The sequence below is a fragment of the Tachypleus tridentatus genome, chromosome 1 (assembly GCF_004210375.1).
Source record: "Tachypleus tridentatus isolate NWPU-2018 chromosome 1, ASM421037v1, whole genome shotgun sequence".
In the NCBI taxonomy this organism is placed as follows: Eukaryota; Metazoa; Arthropoda; class Merostomata; order Xiphosura; family Limulidae; genus Tachypleus; species Tachypleus tridentatus.
In genome coordinates, this window is record NC_134825.1 from 173272159 (window position 1) to 173295673 (window position 23515).

Genomic DNA, 23515 nt, shown 5'->3' on the forward strand with positions numbered 1-23515 from the left:
GGACAAACTACATCAGACCGTTGATCACTGTATATTTCTATGACAATACGAGGTGCCGGATGTGTGTGTGTGGACATTCTGGTAGCTGGATTTGGAAACTGTGGTTGGAAGAAATGACTACAATACAGGGATAGGAAACAAATACCGAACATTGTTAGTGCTAACAGACAGGTCATTTTGATAATGGTCCAGGAACATCCATTTCTTACTAGAATAACGTGTAGGAATCTTTGTGAAATTAACTCTGATAACCACGTCCCTCACGTAAATCACACATCTCGTCATTAATATCTAGATAATCGATATTGGACCATTGTCTGAAGGAAATGGTTTATGTGGTCAAATAAGTTGTTGTGAAATAATGATAGGGTTAAATGTGTGATGGCGATACAAGAAAAAAAATCATTTACCCATATTACATAGGATCTGGGAGTGGTGAGGCACATTTATGTGATATAGTCTAGTACTCGTGATGTCTCAGAATAACCACATGCTGACCCTAGTTGACCAAGCCCATCCTGTAATAACTACCTTTATATCAAACCTAGATGGTAAATTCTAAGATGATAAAGCAACCAACCAGACAGAATGTTTGTGATTGATTCACTGAGCGTGATGAAGACTTTAACATCTACCATGGGCTGCATAGTTCCCTGGTATAACAGATACTGGGGGGACATAATCTATTAGCGACAACTGTACCGAGACGGTATTGATCAAAGAATGGTTGTTAATTGAATCGTGTATTTTCAAAACGTTATTGTAGTCAGTATTACATTGTATTCAGGTTATAATAAGGATTTAGAAGGTCTGACATGTTATTAGGTTGGGATTCCTAATGCATTAACCAATGTGTAAGTATTTATCCCACAAAACAGGTGATATTTGTGAACTTATCAACATGATTTATACATGCACGTGTACTTGATTTTGAGCGTAGAAAGCTTTAGTGTCAGTGAAGTATCACAAATACTCCAGAATCAAACGCATAACAACGAGTTGTTGTTAATATTCCATAATGAAAGTTAAATGTTCGTACTTAAATCATAGCGTGATTTTAACAAGATATACGAGAGTAATTATAATAATTAATATAAACTTGTAAAGTCCTCTGGTGAATCATAAATAAATTACAAGTCTGAAGTCCAAGATTTGATTCCCCGCAATTAATAGAGTGCAGATAACCCGTTGTGTAGCATGCGCTAAAAGAAAAACCTAACAACAATAATCAGTCGGTAACATTCTTTAAATAAAACAGAAGGGTGTAATTAAAATAAACAAGTACAGTGGTTCCCAATCTTTTTTATGTCCCGCACCCCTAAAAAAATTCAATATTTTCTCGCACCCCTCACAGTAATTATTTATTTAAGAATAAAGGTGAAGGTGGCCAAAACAAATTTTTATAACTAGTTTTTAATGATACATATAAACAAAAACGACACATTTGGAAAAGAAAAAATATTACAAGAAACTAAAAGTTACATAAACCCTACATGGCCTACAAAAAAATAAATTTTCATCCATGCATGAAATGAAATTTCTTTGGATTTGAAATGTTTAAATGTTCATAAACCAACTTAAATTTAATGACTCTTTTGTTCCTGTTCATTTCTTACGAGTTTTTCAAAGCGTGGCACTTTGTTGTTGATAGCAATCCGCAAGTCTGCCTGTGCACCATTTCTAGATTTTGTCTTGATTGACATAAGGGCGCTACATCCAAACATAAATATTGTGTTGCAAAGCACAGTTAGTGCTTTTTCACAAAGTCTTGGAAACATGTCCATTGCAGAACATCAATATTGTTCCAAAGTTTTGCTTTCAAACTGCATTTCAAGAACTCAGTTTGTGCGCAGTTCAATAAGATCTTCCTTCAGTTCTTCATCATCCCACATATTATACAAATTGAAGGAGTATGGATAATCCATTTTTCAGACGTTTCCAGTTTAAATGACTTTGATTCCAAATGATCCACAATTTCTTCACACACACATGGACTCATTCTCACCTACCATTTCTTGAAGTGATGGAAAATTTGAAAGATTCCCTCTTTTAACTCGTCGACAGCAAAGATGTAACTTTTCTTTAAAAGCATTTAACTTTTCGCAGCATTTCAATATGTTTATGTTTTTCCCTTGAAGAGATACACTCAGGTCATTCATACGAGTGAAAAATATCACTCAAATATGCTAGCATTTGGTTGGATTCTTGTGATTCTATTTCTGTAACAAGAAAAATAAGAAATAAAAATCGAACGTAATTTTTGAATATATAGGACAGTCCCTTAATATAAACAACTGAAATGTCATCTCGCGCCCCTGGTTGGGAACCACTGAACAAGTAGAACAGTCAGTCAGATTATTTCTACGTTTACTCTACAGTTTTTCCTTTAATGTTCAGGTTTAAACTTTCCTTTCTTCGAACAGCCCAACAGTGACGCCGTGATTGGATGGGTGAATGAAATCGGTCAAGTGACTGTCATTGATGCGTAAGTATTGACTTCGTTTAGTTCTACTCTACTGTACTTCAAGGTGTTAAGCCTCGTGTAGCGACTAACCCAGAGGTTGGTTTGTTTTTGTTTACAAAAACACTTTATTGCCAGCGCAAGTTTTCGCAGATTGTTTTATGAATGAGACAGCAACCCAGCAATGTGATCAGGTGCGTGTCGAACCAATATATAGGAAATTATAAAAACGTTAGGGTCAATTGTTAGAACAGTTCACAACCACTAACAATAAAATATAAAATTAATCGATAAACTGGTAAATAAAGTTCAAAGTGAAGGAAGTCATGTGCCCTTAGGGTTAAGAATGGATTTAAAACAGAGTAGCTGAAACTATAGATAAGGATTATGTATGAATACAATGCAGAAAAAAACAAAGTTATGTACGAGGATTAAGAATTACTTTGAAATAGAATAGACAGAGCTGTGAACAAGGATTCGTTAATTTAATGGAAGACAGTTGAAAACGATTGGGCGATAGTTCATACTAAAAATATTAATACACGCTGTACGACAAACATAAACAGACTTAATCTGATATAACTGAGTTGTAATTATCAATAGATTTCTACAAGACGTACAGTTTTTATTTCTACGATCAAGTTCTCCTCAAGATATGTTCATTTTTCATTTATTTCCTTAAAAACTGAAACACAAATTGATTTTTCACTACAGATGGTTAACTGGCTACGAACATCCAAAGTTCGACGACAGCCAGGACATCAAAGAGTTTTCTGGCGAGATAAACGATGGAAAGGTAACGCTCCGGTTTAGGAGAAAAAGAAAAACTGGAGACGTTTCCCAAGATGTTGATTTTACTGCAAAAGAAGGCTTGTACTTCTTATTTCCTATAAAAGGTGGAAACTATGACAGCGAGAGTCGCAAAATCCAGTTTCATGAACAGATACCTGTGGTATCTAGTCAGAAGTTTTACGTAGGTGAGTGTGTTTGTAGGTTGTCTGAAGTGTGAAAACTGAACTTATATTTTTATTTATGTAAAAACAGCTGGTTTGGGTTGAGAAAATTTTTTTACGTAGAGGAGCGAACAACGTTTCGACCTTCACACGTTTTCGAACACTGCAAATCAAATAAACACAACATAACCATAGAAAACACCCAAATACTAAATAAAGAAACAAACATAAACGCAAAGTTAAAGAAGCCTTACTTATACAACAACTCAAGCTCAAAATAAACCAATACAAAGGAACACCTTTATACCTATATTGATAAATATAATCAAGCATCTAAGCACGCCCTCTACATTCCTACACTCCGTTACACAATCCCCTTCAAACATGTTGTAAGCTATCGGTCAGTTACCTCTTTCTTTCTTTGTGAACCTGACGATGGCCGAAGGTCGAAACGTTGTTCGCTCCTCTACGTAAACATTTTTCTCAACCCAAACCAGCTGTTTTTACATAAATATTTTTCTCTACAAGTGGGTTTTCTCGACATCACTGAACTTATCTTTTGTTTTTCCTGACAGATAAGCGATACAGCATAGTTAAAAATATGTGTTTTTATAATTTAGTCTCTTATGTTCTTGTAATTCTGTTATATCGGTTTGATTTCTGGATGTTTTTTGCCAAACGTTTGGAAAATGTCATTGTATAGTTATATATATATATATATATATATGTATGATTAATATTGTTAATTATTTGGTCTGATATATATGTTATATGAATAGATTCGTTGGAGTAAAATGAAAAGTGGTTTTCCTAGTTCTATCTGTTTGGTTCTGTGTAATATTATGGTAAAAGATATATACATAAATATAAAACTGATCCAGGGCCTAGCAGTGAACTAGACACTGTATCAAAACCGGAACCTACCAGTGAACCAAACGCAAAATCTGAACCAGAACCTACGAGTGAACCAAATGCAAAATCTGAACCAGAACCTACGAGTGAACCAAATGCAAAATCCGAACCTGAACCAACCAGTCAACCTGGGTTCGAGAAAACAAAAGGTGTGATAGTACTTTTCAGGTTTTTAATATGTTTTTATGGGCAGGATTATTTACAGCATGTGTCTGTGATTTCTTGGCGATAAACGTCAAAAATAAACAATGAGCATGTATTCCACTTGTTTTTAAAATAATATATTATAATAAGTCATACATATACATATAAATGTTCGTTATGTTGATGGTTATTACAGTTGTATCCAGAGATTTAAATAATTGTTTTTGTCAAACGTCCACATAGGTTTGTGCAATTGACAAATCTAATTATTCTTCTCTACTCTGTTGTTACAATACAGTATGCAATAATTTCACTTTAAAATTGCCACTAAAATTGTTGGTTACCACAATTGTATCCAGAGTTTTAAATAATGAACTTTTTCTTTAAAGTCCACACAGCCTAATTTAGTTACACTGAAACACAATTGACAAGACAAATTATTCTTCTCTACTGTATTATTGCAATACAGTCTGTGATAATTCAGTTTAGAAATAGCCACTATACGCTCTTTATGGCTAAACTCAAAATCACGCCTAGTCCGTTCACAGACCTAACTTAACAACAGCAGCCTCGAACATTCCACACACTATTAGATACGATGATACAACAAAGCTCAGTTAAATCAACGAGAAAAGTTTAGAAGGTTTGATTAATGTGACGTCAAATTAAAACAGTTGAACTACAGAACCCATGATTCTCACATAATTACATAAACAAACCTGCGATAAACTATTACTTCTAAAAATAATCAACTTTAACATTTGTGCTGTCCTTAAACCATCAAAATATAATACTTGCATTAACTTAAACATTCTTGTATATCTAACAGTAATGAAGAAATGTTCCATGAAAAAATACTTATTTTCAAATATTTCTTTTTAAGACAAGGTACTCCATACATAAGGTTGAAAATTAGCTATGAAATACGTACAAATCTTGCTTTAGGTCTTTGTTTTTTAATTTTGTGTTTTTTAGACAACCTCAGCTATAGTAAAATAGTATAGTTTAGTGCCAATAGATTGGGCGTAGTTTGTACTTTTACTGTGCTGTTGAGGCTCGGCATGGCCAGGTGGTTAGGGGCGCTCGACTCGTATTCTAAGGGTCGCGGGTTCGAATCCTCGTCACACCAAACTTGCTCTCCATTTCATAAGGGGAGTATTATTATGTGACGGTAAATCCCACTATTCGTTGGTAAGAGTGGCCCCAGAGTTGACAGTGGATGGTGATAACTAGCTGCCTTCCCTCTAGTCTTACACTTCGAAATTATGGACGGCTAGCGCAGATAACCCTCGTGTAGTTTTGCACGAAGTTAAAAAACAAACAAATAAATACTGTTCTGTTAAGCTTCGTTTATACTTGTTAGTTCGGTAGTGCTGATGAATTAGGCCTAGTTTGTACTTGTTTATGTTGTGCTGGTGAATTAAGCCTAGTTTATACTTGCTAGTTTAGCAGTAATGATTTATTAGGTGTATTCTGTATTTGCTTTTACTGTGCTGTTGAATTAAGCCTAGTTCATACTTGGTAGTTCGGCAGTGCTGTTGATTTAGTTCAGTGAAGTTTAAATATGCTTGTAGGGAAGTGTTGGTAAGGAATTCCTACAAGGTTTGTACTTGATAATATTGTAATTAAATATAAGTAGTTGGAAAAATATAATTCTAGAATCATCTATGTTACTAAAAGTTAATACATTAACCCTAATTCTTAAATTATATACCTTCCAGAAGGTTCCTCGCAGTCCTCTGGTCCATCCACAACTTCTAGTACAAGTACCACTACGATGTCTGTAACTACGCCCACCACTTTCGTTCCTCGTAAGGCTGAGTACAATGTTGAACTGAAACTGCCACGAGCTTGGAAAAATGAGTTAGAAAAGGAGGACTCGGAGGAGTATCGTAAACTTGAGGGGGATCTTTTAAGTAAGGTCAGTGTCCTCCCAGTTGTGCTAGTGGAGGGTCTGATGAGTCTCCGATTTATTATGTGACGTACATAGGTATTACTATTTCAAGCAACCAGAAATTTGAATTTAGAAGTTAATTAAATGTTAATATGTATCAAATTTATTATATTTGTCAACAAGATTGATACACACAATCTTCTTTTTTAACACAAATATATTTTAATATACAAAAAATACTGTAAAATAACGGTTATTACTAATAGTTATTACAAATAATGATTTATATACAAGAGTTTTACAAACTTACAAAGAGTACTGAGTCTTATATCTTTTCTGGAAATGAGTCTTTTATTAACGATCCAGATCTACGACGAACAAATTAATTTTGAGTTGGTGTTGTTACACCTCACTTAAGCTAGCTAGCTTGGCTGGTCTCACGTCGCTTGTAAGTTCACTTTTGCAGAAGGAGATAGTTAATGTACCCCTAGAAATACTAATGTACAAACTTAATTCACTGCAGTTGAACGTTTTCTAATGTTGAAAACCTAAAAACGTTCCTCATCAAATTCTATAGTTTTTCGATTAATAGACGTTAATCATGATTATAGTTTTTGAAGCCTACAACACATTAACTGTAGCTGATCTTTTTGTCTCTCGGTTAGCTGCTTTTATATGAATCATATGAGCTTCTCGAAGTTTCAGCAGCGTTCAAAAACGCGCCAACGTTTTCGTAAAACAAATATTGTGATTCTTACTCTCAAGAATCTTATACAAATTTAGTAAACAGACAGGATTTGCACAATACACAGCTAACAATATACGTAATAAGCAAAAAGAAAACTACACTGAAACATGCATAGCCACTAAAACAAATATATAACGCCAAATCCGTTACATTTATAAGGATTACAATGCATTATTCCAACAGTCGAGCAGTCTTCTTTGGGCATCTTAGATCATGCCCAGAAACATCTCGAATACAACATAATAAAAGGCAGATCTAAAAATTTCCATCGAAAAATATATTCTATTTCTGGTTGTATTATCACATTTCATATTGGAAACAACTGGGATTCTTTATAAGCTTGGGCTCAGAAACTGGAAAATAAAACAAAAACTCCCACTTGTGACGTAAGGTAAAAGTATTCAAACCAACCTTACATACATATTTGTTTTTCTTTGTTGTTAAGCACAAAGCTACAGAGTGAGCTATCTGTGCTGTCTCCATTACAGCTATCTAAATCAGGTTTTTAAAGTTATAAGTTTTCAAATTTACAGCTGAGCCATATGTGTTTGTTAAAGATGTTTATAAACATTTATATCTACTCATTAACGTCCATCAAACTCATTAAATACATTTGGTTATACCTTAACCACTAGGCATGTTACAGGCCGAATTTAGCACTTTCACAGTACACTTTGATAATAGCCTTGCAGTATTAGCGTAGTTTCTGTTGAAAGGTACTCTGTCGTGTGGTTGTAATACTCTAATTCTATGTAGTATCCGAAATGATGGTTTTACATCGCCCGTTTCAACATTTTCATCACACATAAAAATATAGGCGTTGTATCTGGCAACTTAGTTGGTATGTATTTTTATCGGATACATGAATATTCGTTTAGTTCTCAAGATGCTTGAAGTATGTGATGGTTGAATGAGAGATATGACTGGAAAGCTGATCTTGGCGAAGCTTTGCCCTGTTGGTCTTGTTTCCATGCGGAAATCCTTCTTGATTGTATTGGATACAGTTATTGGGCACGTAAATAGTTTTTCCCATTAACGTGTGTAACAAGATTCACACTTTCTCTACAACATCTGAGGTGCAACTTGCTACAGGTCCTTTTCTGGATGGTCCTGATTACCCGAATTTGATCCATATTCCTTTGTTTTCCAATGTCATTAAGTACTAAGGTATCTCAAAAGTTCAGATTCTCAATTTGAACATATTTGTGTGACCTAAATGAATATTTTACGGGAGAAAGGACTGTTACATGCTTTGTCCAAATGTGATTAATTGTTAGTGCCTTCACATTACTTAGGGAAATAATATAATTTTCATGTATTCTGTCCCACATGACTTTATATTGGCTGTGGTTGTCAGTCGACTCACTGATTTGCTGGCTTAAAATCGTTTAGCTTAACGGCATTTAACCTTCTCTAGTGTGTGATCATTATTATTTATAGATGTCGCCATATGTTATAAGTTAGAATATTGATGTAAGCTAAGAAAATGTCTTATATAGGAGATACGAATTGTCATCCAAGCTGGGCTGATGTCAGGATTTAATGAAAAATGTTTGTCCTGAATAGTTATAACAGCGACCTCTGATGCTGAAAACATTACTCTTTCTTCATGAATAATACATAAAATTGAACCTTCTTCTCGTGTATGGTTTATTCTAATTATTTTGTTTTTATAGATCTTACATATAGTTGCATAAAATATTTGGCACATTAAGCCTACTTAAATACTTGAATTAATAAAAATAAACCATATATCCATACCTTTTTCAATACAGGTGTCCTCTGAACTAAGGAGTATAGACGGATTTAAGGAGGTCAAAGCTGTTGATCTAAAGAAGTGAGTCCCATATTTGTAATTGTGATTACTATTATATACATGAAATTTTTCTTACACTTTGCTATATTAATTTCACTGCTTGTTACTTAGACCACTCATTGTTTTTTCTAAGGACGAATTGTTCTGTAATTGAAGGTAAGTTTGAACATTTAGCATTCATATTGTAGAAGAAACGTACCTAATAAGGACTCTACTGTGTTGCTTGTTTGTTAGTTGTGCTTTTGTAGTTTTTTTTACGAGGAGCTAAGAAACAACAACATAGGTTGTGATTAGTTTTCAACTGAAATATTTTTACTTTCTTTAAACCTTCTGTTGACAGCATTGAAGCAGATAACGACACAGTTCTGGTAAAGATGATGGTGGTCATGGTGGAGGAGACACCAGATGAAGGAGTGACACCTTCTGATGAACAACTTGTTGCCCAACACATGTCAACTTTGACCACCAAGCTCAACAGCACTGTCAGCAAAGGATTTGTTGGTGATCTGGAAGTTGACCCTGCGTATCTTGTGATTCAGCCTTCCTCCGGTAAGGGGGGGGACGTTGGTTTTGGTTTTAGACGTTGAACACTAAACTAACCATAAGACTAACCATGTGCTACCAACTATGATATCAAAACCCAATTTTAAGCATTATAAGCCATAAATAGTGCCACAGGACTATAGTGAAGCAGTAAGCCTTGAGAATAACTTGGTTGGTTGGTTGTTAAACACAAAGCTATACAATGAGCTATCTGTACTCTGCCCAACGTCTGTATTAAATTCATATTTTAGGCATTATAAGCCCTAATACTTACTACTGAGCCATCTTGGGGCAGGGAACTTTAAGAAGATAATATATTATTGTAGTTACAATGACACTTGCTGTTTGGTTCCATTTTAATCATTTTATTTGTAGCCTTAACCTGATAGTGTCATGAATTTCCTACAGGAACAACATTGTAAAAATTGTTTTTGTTATAATATTTCTGTAGGTGGCAACTTAGAAACTCTTAATATGTCCAAATAAGAACCATTTTTTGTTGATTTGTCGACTTAAAAAATTAAATCAAATTTGAATTTGTTTTCATCACTTCACAATATCACTAACGACCAGTAGGTTCACAGGCGTGGTGAAGATTTTTTATTACAGGTTGTGTGTTTCTGTATTTGTCATGATGATGACTCGGTAACTAATAAATAATATTAAAATGAATATTCATTTACTATTCACAAATAAATTAAATATAACCTACTCTTTCATTCATTAATGCTTCTTGGAGTGGATTCCTGGTGAGGGGACCTCTCAGAGAAGGTCCTTCTGTACTTTCAGATTACCTCTTCTGGGATCTAAACATTCACCCATGTGTTTGTCGTATGTGGTGACCCGTGAAGGAGAGGAGAGGATTCTGGTGGTTAAAGGGTCCAACCCTAACACACCACTCTGGCCTTAAATTCCTGTAGACTGGTAGCCTTGGGGTGCTCCCCTCAGGATCAGTCGGTTGGTACTTCGGGATGTGGTTCAACCAAGTACCAGCATTAGACATTCTCAATGGTTGTTGTGGACTTGTATCTGATGGTGTTATTTGGGTATAGTGCCCACGAAACCCTAGTGTTGCTGTAGTGTTCGTGTTTGGCATTGAAGTGCATTCACTTTGTAGGACACCATGGTAGGTGGGGGCAGTGGGTACTGAATCTCTCTATTTCTGTTATGAATCCCCCAAATCCCAATAACAATAAAATATCTAAAAAAATATTTGTTTAGAATTCAGCATAAACGACAGAACAAGATATCTGTGCTCTGCCCACCTCGACGGGTATTGAAACCAGGTTTGTAGCAGTGTGAGTCCACAGACAAATTGCTGTACTACTGGGGAGTCAGCTCATTAGTAAACGACCACACCTTGAAAACTCTGACCATCAGTCTCCAAATCATTCTACACCTGTACCTCATTATTTGATACTTCATTACTTGTCTGACAAACCTTTGTCTCCCTTTTTATTTAAAAGAGATTAGAAGGGGTCATTCCATGGGATCACAACCTTTTCCTCTTCAGTACTGGATCTTATACTTATCTTTCTCTTGCTTTTCTAGGAGGTTGACAGTAACTCTCGGGGAAATGATTATTTTCCTATTGTTTTGAGGGAAATTGGCCATGGTTGATGCCATCCGACCACCCGTGTGCTTTGGTGAAAGCTGGAACTCTCTCGGAACTTTATCCTGCTGTCATCTGTTTGCCATTGATAGATGACTGTGGAAGCAGTGACTAATTGTATTGTCCAGGCATCTGCTCAATTTATTCCTATGACCTCGACATGTGTTCCATGGTGGAGTCCTGCCATCCCGAAGGTACGGAAGACTCAGAAACCGGCTTGGGACACATTCTGATGGTATTCCTTCTCTTTCTAACTGGATCCTTTATCAACAGGCCTGTGTTCACGCTCATCAGGTAAGACATCAAAACCAAAAGGAATCTTGTGATCAAGATCACAACTAGCATTTCTTCTACTATCAGAACCAAAATCATCTGGAAGAAGATTCAGAAGGTCAGTGGGAGGTATGCCTTCCATCCACTTTCTGTCTTGCTCTCCAATGTCCAGTACGTTACTGATATTCAGAACAGTTCTGATACTTTAGGCGAGAGCTTTTCTCATACATCCAGAACTTCTGTTTCTTTCCCCTGCCTTTTTGACCATCAAGTCTTGGGCGAAGCTATTGCCTTTTTCCTTTTGGGCAGATTGTCTCAATGACTGTAATTGCTTCTTTACACTGGTGGAACTCAAACTTGTACTTCATCAGTCTGACACTACATCACCCAAATCTGATGATGCTCCCTATGTGATGTTGTCCCATCTCTCTCCAGCTTATCTTGCAAATCTGGCAGGATAATTTTTTTTTTTATGATTTGCACCAGGCTACTGTCCTCTCTTGCATTAAGCCTGGGAAGGATTGCAAGATTCCTTCTATTATCCAATTACTTTGATGAGCTGTCTATATAAAGTCTAATAAAGCCATTATTAATGCTCATCTTGTTTGATTCCTTGAATCAGACAACCTCCTCTTGCCCATCCAGTGTTAGTTTCGACAACAGCGCTTTACCATGGTCCACCTCATTCAACTTCAAAAGTTGACCAGAAGAGCATTCCTCGAGAGGAAACAACTTGTTTCTGTGTTTTTTGACCTGCAGAAGGCTTATGACACTACATGGAGGTCCAGAATTTTGTGGGACCTCCATGCATTACCATTTACCCATTTTTACCTGGAACATTTTACTGGACAGGCAATTCTAAGTCTGTGTGGGTTCAACAGGAACTTGATGACCATCAGGGCTGTGTCTTGAATGTCACACTTTTGAGTATCATTAATATTATCACTACACAACTTCTGCCTCCTGTCGCAAACAGGGTTTGTATCAACAACTTCCACATCTCGAGTCAGTTGTTGAGTATGAGGTTTATTGGACCACAGCAAATGGTTTTATTTTTTCTTGCTCTAAAACTGTTTGTATGCACTTTATGCCATCAAAGGGGTATACACCTGATGCTGAGTGCCATCTAAGTGATGTTCTTCCTATGGCAAAGTTCTTGGGGTTTATCTTTGTCCATAAACTTACTTTCATTAGTGACATCAAGCAGCTATCTGTCAAGCATACAAGGACAATGAACATCCTCTGTGTCCTCTATTCCACTTCTTGGGGAGTGGATCTGTGTTGTATGATCAGGATCTGTTGTGCCCTCATTTGTTTCAAACTGAAATCTGGGTGTCTGGTTTATGGTTCTGCCAGATACTAGACTTCATTCACTATTTGGGGCTTTGGCCCTTCACTAGGACTTTCTACACTTCTCCAGTGCAATGTTAGTACACTGAGTTCTGTGAACCTCCTCTTCACTTCCACCATTTGTAACTTTCTTTGTAGTATGTCGTTAAACTTCAGTCTTTACTATAACATCCCAGGTGGGGTTGTGTCTTCTTTCCTTTGTGGGCTATATATGCTCTTTTGGAATAGATGGTTTGCAATTCTCCCTTTAGGCTTTCGTATCCAGGTGCAGCTGGCTGACTTGGGTGTGTCATTAAGATGATGTTGCTGTCTCAACTGATTAGCCCATCCCACCATTGCTTACTACCATCCCCACCTGTGACCTTTCCTTCAGTCCTCTGAATAAGATGGACACTCCCAACTGAGAATACCATTTTCTCATTGTCAAACATCTTTCAAACCATTCTTCCATTCCAGTTTAAACAGATGGTTCAAAGTCATGTGACTTTGTGAGCTCTGCTGTAGTTCATTGTGGCTTGGTGAATCCCCTCTACAGTTTCTGTATTCACTATGCCAGTTCTCTTGTCATGTGTCATGTAGAGGCTATGAAGCACACCAAATGTACTATTTACACTAACTCTCTTAAATCTTTACTGGCCATAGAATCTCGTAGCGTTAGTTCTTGCCCTGTTGTCATCGATATTCAACAACAGTTGGCCCATTTTCCTCTATTTTCTACTCGTATCCAGGTTTGTTCTTACATTAAACAGTGTCATTGGCAGTGGTGATGTTGTCCAACTTTCTTATGTTTTTAGCTCTTTTGAGTTTGTGGCTTTTTTAATATTATTTATCTCTTTTATCCAAACTTTGGATGTTGTTTCATTTTAACTGGATTTATTTTATAATTATTTTACTTTTCATTTTTTATCATCTGTTTGGCACAGATAGCTTAGTTGCTTTGCAACCAGTAAACACCAACCAACCAGATACTGACCAGGAGAGTATACATATGAAAACAACCACAGTCCTCTCTCTGAAAACGTAAGTTTGCCTGACCAGTAAAGTGTAAAACAGGTGGCACTTGCCCATTCACAGTGCACTGAGAAACAGACCTGCCAGCCGTACAGTGTGTTATAACTGTGGATATAAGTGTCGCTGTTAACCAGAAAAATGTAGGGCAGCTCATGAAAATAATGTTAATTTATGATCCAAAAGAGGGCTTGTTTGCTAGCCCTAACAAACACCCAATCAATGCCCTGAGTTTAATGCATCTGACCCTTATGAGAAATCTTTTAATCCTGCTAGTATAATATGTACTACCAATGAATAAATATTTCCTGCAGTTTTGTAAACCTGTCAGATAATCTTCTAAGGGTTGTGTATGATATTTATATAATACTTATTTAGCTGTGTAAAACTCTTGGGTAATTGGTTTTTACTGTTGTGTAGACTATAGAACACTGATAACGTTTTCACAAATGTTACACAGTTCTTGGATACTGTTTCTATGGTTATGTTCAACATTTAAGATGATTATTTTACAGTGTGGTAAAACATTCACACAGAACATTTTTTACAGCCTTGTAAGCCATTCAAATAATATTGTTACAGTATTCTGAAGCAATTAGATATTTTTTATAGTTTTGTACAGTAATCAAATGATACTTTGTACTGCTTTATACAGGACGGATATTTTTTATTTGTTTCAACAGTTTATATGAAATTCAGAAGTTAGTGTGTGGTTTCGGTGTATTTTTCTCATGTATTTATTTTAGATTATAACTAAGTAAACTATAACAGTATGTTTAACAGATTTTTTTTTTATATTTTTACTTTCAGTTGTACAAGATGGACCAGATGGTGAAGGTAGGCACAAGTTAACACTGTCATTATAAAGTCAATACTGTTCATAAAGTCTACTGTTCTACGTATATTTGATATCCAAGCATAAAACAAAATCTTTCAAATATACAGAGTCTAGAATGGCAAATCGTCCATACAGAACAGATTTAGAATAGTATAACAGGCTTTGCCCTGATGTGATAGAGGACAACATTTTGAAAGTTCAGAGTCATATCTGAAGCAAACCTTCTTCCTTCTGTTTCCAATGAGCCTGGAGGTTTGGACACCCAAATCACAATCTATGAGTCACAGGTTCGAATCCCGTCACTGAACATGATCACTCCTTTATATTGTGAGGGTATTGTAATGTGGGGGTCAATTCCTCTTCACTTTCTCCTGATTATCTAAAGAACTCTTCCCCTTGCCCCACATCAGTCTGATAGCCAACGTTCTTCAGGTTAGATATACACTTCAGTTTCTACTAACTGTTTAAAGAACTCTACCACCCACCACATTAGTCTGATAGCCAACGTTCTTCAGGTTAGATATACACTTCAGTTTCTACTAACTGTTTAAAGAACTCTACCACCCACCACATTAGTCTCATAGGCAGTGTTCTACAGGTTAGATATACACTTCAGTTTCTACTAACTGTTTAAAGAACTCTTCCCCCTCACCCCACATCAGTCTGATAACCAACGTTCTTCAGATTAGATATACACTTCAGTTTCTACTAACTGTTTAAAGAACTCTACCATCCAACACATTAGTCTCATAGGCAGTGTTCTACAGGCTAGATATACACTTCAGTTTCTACTAACTGTTTAAAGAACTCTTCCCCCTCGCTCCACATCAATCTGATAGCCAATGTTCTTCAGGTTAGATATACACTTCAGTTTCTACTAACTGTTTAAAGAACTCTACCACCCACCACATTAGTCTGATAGGCAGTGTTCTACAGGTTAGATATACACTTCAGTTTCTACTAACTGTTTAAAGAACTCTACCACCCACCACATTAGTCTGATAGGCAGTGTTCTACAGGTTAGATATACACTTCAGTTTCTACTAACTGTCTAAAGAACTCTACCACTCACCACATTAGTCTGATAGCCAATGTTCTACAGGTTAGATATACACTTCAGTTTCTACTAACTGTCTAAAGAACTCTACCACTCACCACATTAGTCTGATAGGCAGTGTTCTACAGGTTAGATATACACTTCAGTTTCTACTAACTGTTTAAAGAACTCTACCACCCACCACATTAGTCTGATAGGCAGTGTTCTACAGGTTAGATATACACTTCAGTTTCTACTAACTGTCTAAAGAACTGTACCACTCACCACATTTAGTCTGATAGGCAGTGTTCTACAGGTTAGATATACACTTCAGTTTCTACTAACTGTTTAAAGAACTCTTCCCCTTCGCTCCACATCAGTCTGATAGCCAACGTTCTTCAGGTTAGATATATACTTCAGTTTCTACTAACTGTTTAAAGAACTCTACCACCCACCACATTAGTCTGATAGGCAGTGTTCTACAGGTTAGATATACACTTCAGTTTCTACTAACTGTTTAAAGAACTCTTCCCCCTCACCCCACATCAGTCTGATAGCCAACGTTCTTCAGGTTAGATATATACTTCAGTTTCTACTAACTGTTTAAAGAACTCTACCACCCACCACATTAGTCTGATAGGCAGTGTTCTACAGGTTAGATATACACTTCAGTTTCTACTAACTGTTTAAAGAACTCTACCACTCACCACATTAGTCTGATAGGCAGTGTTCTTCAGGTTAGATATACACTTCAGTTTCTACTAAAGAATTCCTGCAGTTTATTCAGTCTTTTTATATCTACCCATCTAAGTATTCCAAATACCCAGTCAATCAGGCTTTTAATTTCTTTATCAATTGTAGCTGCTTATAAGGCTATCCAAGAGATTATAGAATAGATTAGATAACTAAACAAAACACATGTTGAATATATATACAAAAACGGATCGTTTGGGTTGAGAAAATATTTTACATAGAAGAGCGAACAATGTTTCGACCTTCTTTGGTCATCGTCAGGTTCACATGTTGCTATGTATTAGTACATAGTGTTTATATTTTATATAGTTTTTATCCAGTAAGATAAGTGTTGGTCCTCTCACATAATTGTATCTCAAAAATCTGGATTATAATCATACAGTTTATGTTTTCAATGAAGTAACTTCAACTCAACCCAGATTTTTTTACTTTTTCACAAAATGGATATAAAATCAGGATAAGGAAGATTTATGTTTTACAGAAAGAAGCTGTTATTTTATATATAATGAGGTTGAGAGCTGAAAGAAGTTATGTATGACTGGAAGTCAACAATAATTGTGAGAGTTTAAAGTCAGTAACTCTTACATAATAAACAAATCCAATACAGATTTAACAACATCTCTGAAATGCAGACCACACGTGTATCAGTGTCTTCATCACTTGGGAAAGGAATACATCAACAACTGCCTTTGCATGAACTCCAAAAACAGAAGGATTAACATGAATATGAGTTAAAATAACGTTCAGCAAGTGCACATGTCTTCCCAGTGTTAAAGAAAGATTGGAATAGCTCTGGAATCCATAGCCTTTAGGCTATGAGCCCAAAGCACTAACTACTCAGCCTGGGAGGGTACAACTGCAAGTGATACGTAATTGAGCTGGTACTTCTGTCCAGTCATAACTAAACTGTCCATCAGCTAGCAAATAGGGTAAACATAGCAGAAGGAAGCTTCCATAATCCCAGAAAGGTTAAGATCCCAGAAGCTGAAATGTAACTAACATTTGTTTCAATATTATGGTACATGGTGAAAGTCGAGACACTTCAGATATATACGATGCTTTTTTGATTTGCTGGTAGATACATGAACATTATTATACACAATTCAGTTCAGGTGTGCTTGACTCTTTACCCCAGTGGCTCAGCGGTGTGTATGACGAGTTACAACGTTAAAATCCGAGTTTCGATACCCGTTGTGGGTAAAGAACAAATAACTCATCGTGTAGCTTTGTACCTAGCAAACAAACATGTGAGTGATATGGTTTTACCGAAAGAAAGAAAAATAACATTTCTAGTTGTTTATCACCCATCAAATAACATTATAAACAGCGTTATCACGAAAAACTGCTAAAACATTTGTTAAAGTGAAAAACTTAAAGTTTAATGTTATCTTTCATTAGGTGAACACTTAACTCCGTGATATGCTATCACTTGTAACAGAATCTGATGATCTGTCTTTCCTTTATAATTTCTTGTTATCTAATTATTATAAGGTACATACTGCACCTTCAAGCCATGTCTGATTCACATGGAAAATCACATTTAACTGAAACTTTTCATATTTTAATAAAACATTTTTTTTATTTGTATATTGTTCTTATTAAAACACATTTGCCAATCAAATAAATTTTAGTATTATTCTCACAAATATTATTTTAGTTTTGAAGTTTTATTGATACTTTTAAATAACGCTTGTGGCTTGTAATAAATTCTGATGAAAGTTTTCCCAAAGCTACACGAAGGCTATCAGCGCTAGCCGTCCCTAATTTAGCAGTGTAAGACTAGAGGGATGGCAGTTAGTCATTATCACCCACCGCCAACTCTTTTATTGCATTTTTTCAACAAATAATGTGGTCGACCGTGAAATTATAATGCCCTAACGGCCGAAAAGGGGAGCATGTTTGGTGACGGGGATTCGAACCCACGATCTGCAGATTGCGAGTTCAACACCTTAATCACTAGGCCATGGAAGGCTTTGTTGTAATAATTTTGTCTTGTACTCATTTTAATTTGCTGTTTAATGAAAAAAACGAAACAAAAAGAACTGGTTTTGGTAATTTTCAAACGTTTCTTTTTTTCATCAGGATCAAAACGTAGTCAACGTTCAGACGATATAACCATTTATATAATAATTGCCGGTATTGCAGCACTGGTAGTGCTGGTAGCCATACAAGCTACCTTCATGGTTTGTAGGAATAGGAAACGAAAAGGAATGATGAAGACCGGTAGGCCTAAGGACTGTGAGTGTGCTGGTTGTAAAGGGCAACGTCGAAACTGTTATCGAATGTGATTTTTTTCGCCTTATGACTTAATTTCAATTTCTTTATGCATAGTGAGAGGGCGCTTCATTTTTTATCTTCAGATTTATTTTCCATGAATATTCAACATTGCAACCAAAATTTCGTAAATTAAAATTAAAATTTATAATAAATTATTCGTATGACTGTCATGACGTTAGGCACTTTTTGTTATTATCGAACCACATTATACGTTAGAATGATGTTTTTATTCGTTTGTAAATCATGTTTGCAGTAAAAGGTTCACAAGACAAATACACGAAGTAGCGCCCTCTATGTAAAGTTATTAGGCAGGTAGAAAACAACTAGTTTATTCCAGTTTAGAAGCTTTATAAAAGATGTATGTCAGGTTTCTATATGGTGGTATTCATGACGTCATATAGTGATACAAAGGATATTTTACCTGTTAATTTTCTCAAAATAAAACTATAACGAAGTATATTTTACGTCACAATAATTATAGATTATTTTATTTTGTATTAGTACAACTGGACATTTCTTTATTACGTCATACAATTTACTTGTTTATATTTCATTTTTCTCTTTTTATTAAAATCCTTGAATACGGACTGGCGAAAATGACTATGGATCCTTGTCTTTGTTAATGGTGACACACTCTTGAAAAGGTTTTCGTCATGTGTATTCTTTTTGCAGGAATACTTCAAATATATGATTGTTCTTAAGCCAAGGTTTATTGTCCAATGAAAACTAATCATGCCAGTTCTACCGAGAACTTAAATTATGTTTTAATTGTTTAGAATAATCTAGTATATTGTGGAAATACTTATCTTGCATAAACATGCAAGTTATAAACAAGAATATATATTTTAATATACGTACAATAAACTGAAGTCCTGCAAAATTCAGTATATATATATATTTGTACAAATCAGAATGATCAAAATCAGTAAAATAATCTTTATTTAATTTCTGTAGTGCGTATTGGTGTATAAAAGACGTTCAAAAACGAGAAATAAAGAAACTTTTAACACCACGTATTATTTTTCTTTAATTGCGCACTCAACGTTTCGCTTTGGACTTTTTTTCAGGAGCATTCCAGTTTAAAAAATCAATCACTTAAATTATTTAATTATTATTAAAACTATTTGAAGCTTTGTACTGTCAATAACGGTTTATGTTTTAGTAGAACATTCCTGAAGACGTTCTAAAGCGAAACGTTGAGTATCCAGCTAGAGAGAAGTGACAGCGTTGGTGTTATAAGGTTCTTTATTACCACTATTAAAATAGTACCCTTGTATATGATGTGAAAGTGAAGTCACCTGAAAGCCTATTGGCGTAGCATCTGTACGATTATTTATTGGTGGGTCCGAAAAAGTACTAGCCAATTAGAAAAATTAGTTTCTGGAAAGAAAAGATATAATGAAAATATGTTAACTCAACATAAAACAAAGCTTAACTAGATACAGAACTGAATTAATTTGAACAAGAAATAAAATATAAAATAGGAAAAAGACTGGTAAATTCAGAGTTTTATGTTATTTAACTATTCAGTTTATTAAAAGTAAATACCGATACTTATGTATTTGTACAACTAATTGTAGTTTAACGTGTGTACTTAATGTATCGCAGGTTTGAAAATTTAATAAAATACATTTTTCGTGTTTTTAAGTTGTATTAATTTTCTGCACAATATCAACACATTGAATTTTAAATATTTCATAATTATTCAAAAAAGCATTGCCCAACCTAGAAATAAGCTTTTCCAAAATGACTTCTAACTTAATCACTATAGAATATCACAATTATTAAAAGGGAATCAAAGTAAAAGGAAATACAAAGTTCAAGGTTGAGAATATTAAGGATAATAGCAAGAAGACAATCCATTTAGGTTTCAGTTAGTGTATATCAAAGGAAAAGCTCTTAGTAAGAATTTGTTACAGACCACCAGATGAAACTGATGAAATTAGTGAGAAACTTTGCAACGAGATTAAGAGCTCAACTGTTAACGAAGTCATTGTTATAAGTGAATTTAATTTCAGACATGTTGATTGTGAAATGTTAAGAGTCAAATTATGAGGGAGAAAGGTTTTTTGGAAACTATTCAAGGTAGTCAAGGAATCTACTAGAAACAGTGCTATTTTAGACTTCTTGTTAACGTTTAATATAGAAATGTTGAAAAGTGGAAATTGGGGTACACCTCAGAAGAAGTGATCATTGCTGTTTTAGGTTTGATATTTTGCTACATATGGAAATCAAAAATAATGTTATTTTGATTCCAAGTTTCAAAAAGCAAATTTTGAAGGGATGCAACAAGAATTATCTGTACTGAATTGGGCAGCTGGATTATTTGGAATCAATGAGCGCATGTTGAAAATTTTCAATACTGAGAACAATAAAGAAAGAAAAGAGTAGCTACATATAAAAAATACAAAAATCAGGTTGGCTCACAAAGGGTAGAAGATAAAATGAAAGAAAAGCATAATAAATTTAAGAAATTTAAATTGGCTGATTTTGTGTGTTTTCTCATAGCAAAGCGACATCGGGCTATCTGCTGAGCCCACCGACGGGAATCGAATTCCTGATTTTAGCGTTGTAAATCCGGAGACATACCGCTGTACTAGTGAGGAGTTTGACTGATATTATTGAAAATCAAGAAAGCCAAACAGGAAATTATGACATCCAAAAGATATATGAAACAAATGTGGCTGAAAACATCAAAATCAACACTATTTTTTAAAGTACATTAAGGGTAAACAAAATGTTAGAATGTGGATAGGACCCTTGAGGAATGATAAAGAAAGACTTGTATTTGATGATTATGAAATGGTTATTCTACTTTTTCTTCAGTTTTTTACAAATGAAGATCAGCAGTATTCCTCATCTTCAACGACTGATAGATGAAAACAGAGTTGAACAAGAGAATTGCATAAATTCTGAGCTTGTTAAAATAAAATTCCGAAGTTTAAAGAATTGATAAGGCTGCTATGACAGATAATATTTCCTTTCCAGTTTTAAAGAAAGTCAAGGATTGGATACGTGAGCCATTTGCCACACATTTCTGTACATCCTTGAATAGTGGACAAGTATCAACATATTGAAAACTAGCTAATCTCACTTCTATCTTCAAGGAAGTTAGTAGAAGGTGTCTCAGTAATTATAGACCTGTTAGTTTTACATCAGTTGTGGGAAACGTTTTGGAAAGTTTGATAAAAGATACTTTGCAATTAACAAAGTTTAGAATTTTATTGGATAGTCAACATGGTTTTACTAAGGGCAAGTCTTGCTTTACAGTTCTTTTGACATGCATTGAAAATGTTACTCCATGTGTAAATGAGGTCAAAGTGTGGATTTGGTGTATCTGGATTTTTTGAAAGCATTTGTCAAAATGTCACATAAGAGTTTGGTTAGGTTCCTGAATTTCACTCAAAGCTACACGAGGGCTAACTATGCCAGCTGTTCCTAATTCAGCAGTGTAAGGCTAGAGGGAAGTTACCGCCAACTCTTGGGCTACTCTTTTACAAACGGATAGTGGGATTGACCCAGCATTTTTAGTGTGACGGGGATTCGAACCCGCGACCCTCAGATGAAGAGTAGAGCGCCCTAATCCCCTGGCCATGCTGAGCCACCAAATAACAGGCTTATATATAAAATTATTTCTATAGGTGTGGGGAATAAGTTGACTAATTAAATAGAAGAGTGGCTTGATGGAAGAAAGTAGAGGGTTGTTATAGGTGGAGTTTAGTCAAACTGGATAAATGTTGCAAATGGTATACCTCAAGACTCAGTTTTAGGACCGTTACTTTTTATGTACATTAATGGCATAGATGAAGGAATGGTCAATAAATCACCTACATTTGCAACTGATATTAAGGTCTTTTGTGTTACTGGCTTTCAAGAAGATGCTGTTCATTTACAAAAGGATTTAAATCATTTATTGAGTTGAACAAATATATGGCAGATGAGTTTTAATTATAATAAATGCAAGGTAATGCATGCTGATTATCACAATTTGAATTATAAGTATAATTTGGGTTGGAATAACCTTAACAGTATCATGAAAAAAAAAGGATCTTGGTGTAATTGTTTATTAGTCTCTTAAGCTGTCCAAGCAATATACTATTGCTAGCGGTAGGGCAAAGAGGATTTTAGGTTGTATCTTCAGAAATGTTGAATAGAAGACTAAAGATGTTATAATTTCATTATATATGACACTCGTTAGGCCATTTGTGGAGTACTGTGTTCAGTCTTGGGTTCCTTACCTTATGAAAGACATTGAATTGTTAGAAAAGGTTCAGAGGAGGGTTACTAAAATGGTACCTAAGATAGAAGGGTTGTCTTATGAAGAGAGATTAAGATTTTTAAATTGTTTTTTCTTGAAAAAAGAAGAGTTAGAGGGGATCTAATCAAAGTGTTTAAGGTTGTAAAAGAAATCGATAATGTTGATGAATCAACATTTATATGCTTAACATGAAAGTTATAGAACTAGATATCACAAATATAGATTTAGGCAAGGTGGAAGCCATCTTGATCTAAGTTAATTTTATTTTTCAAACAGGGTGGGTGACCTGTGGAAGGGGTTGCCTTCGGATGTTGTGGAGGAAGTGAATTTGAGTGTGTTTTTTAACAAAAAAGCTTGACAGGCATGTGAATGATAAAGGCTGATTTTAACATTTTATTTTATGTTTTAAATTTATTTATTTAATAGTTTTAGTTTGAGTTAAAGGATGAGACAGCTGAGATGGAGCAACACTTCCCATGTTGTCCCTAAACGTTACATATATTATGTTAAAATGTTATGTTATGTACTTGCGAATGATCGAAATGTCGTACTTATTTCAGAAATATTTGTCCTTATTATAAAAGCTGTAATTTGTAATAAAATAATACTTATAATCAGTAAGCAAACTCAAAACAAAAA

The 23515-nt window shown here is 35.0% G+C and overlaps 1 protein-coding gene across 1 annotated transcript in view; it reads left to right on the forward strand.

Moving 5' to 3' along the window:
- LOC143230387 (uncharacterized) overlaps positions 1–20260 on the forward strand; it is a 73696-nt gene extending 53436 nt beyond the window's left edge. The window contains exons 11-18 of the mRNA XM_076463889.1: positions 2424–2485; positions 3176–3438; positions 4296–4475; positions 6192–6391; positions 8888–8949; positions 9269–9477; positions 14525–14551; positions 18424–20260. Coding sequence (XP_076320004.1) covers positions 2424–2485; positions 3176–3438; positions 4296–4475; positions 6192–6391; positions 8888–8949; positions 9269–9477; positions 14525–14551; positions 18424–18629 — 1209 coding nt within the window. The 3' untranslated portion in view covers positions 18630–20260. The remainder of the gene's footprint in view (positions 1–2423; positions 2486–3175; positions 3439–4295; positions 4476–6191; positions 6392–8887; positions 8950–9268; positions 9478–14524; positions 14552–18423) is intronic.
- The last annotated feature ends 3255 nt before the right edge of the window (positions 20261–23515 follow it).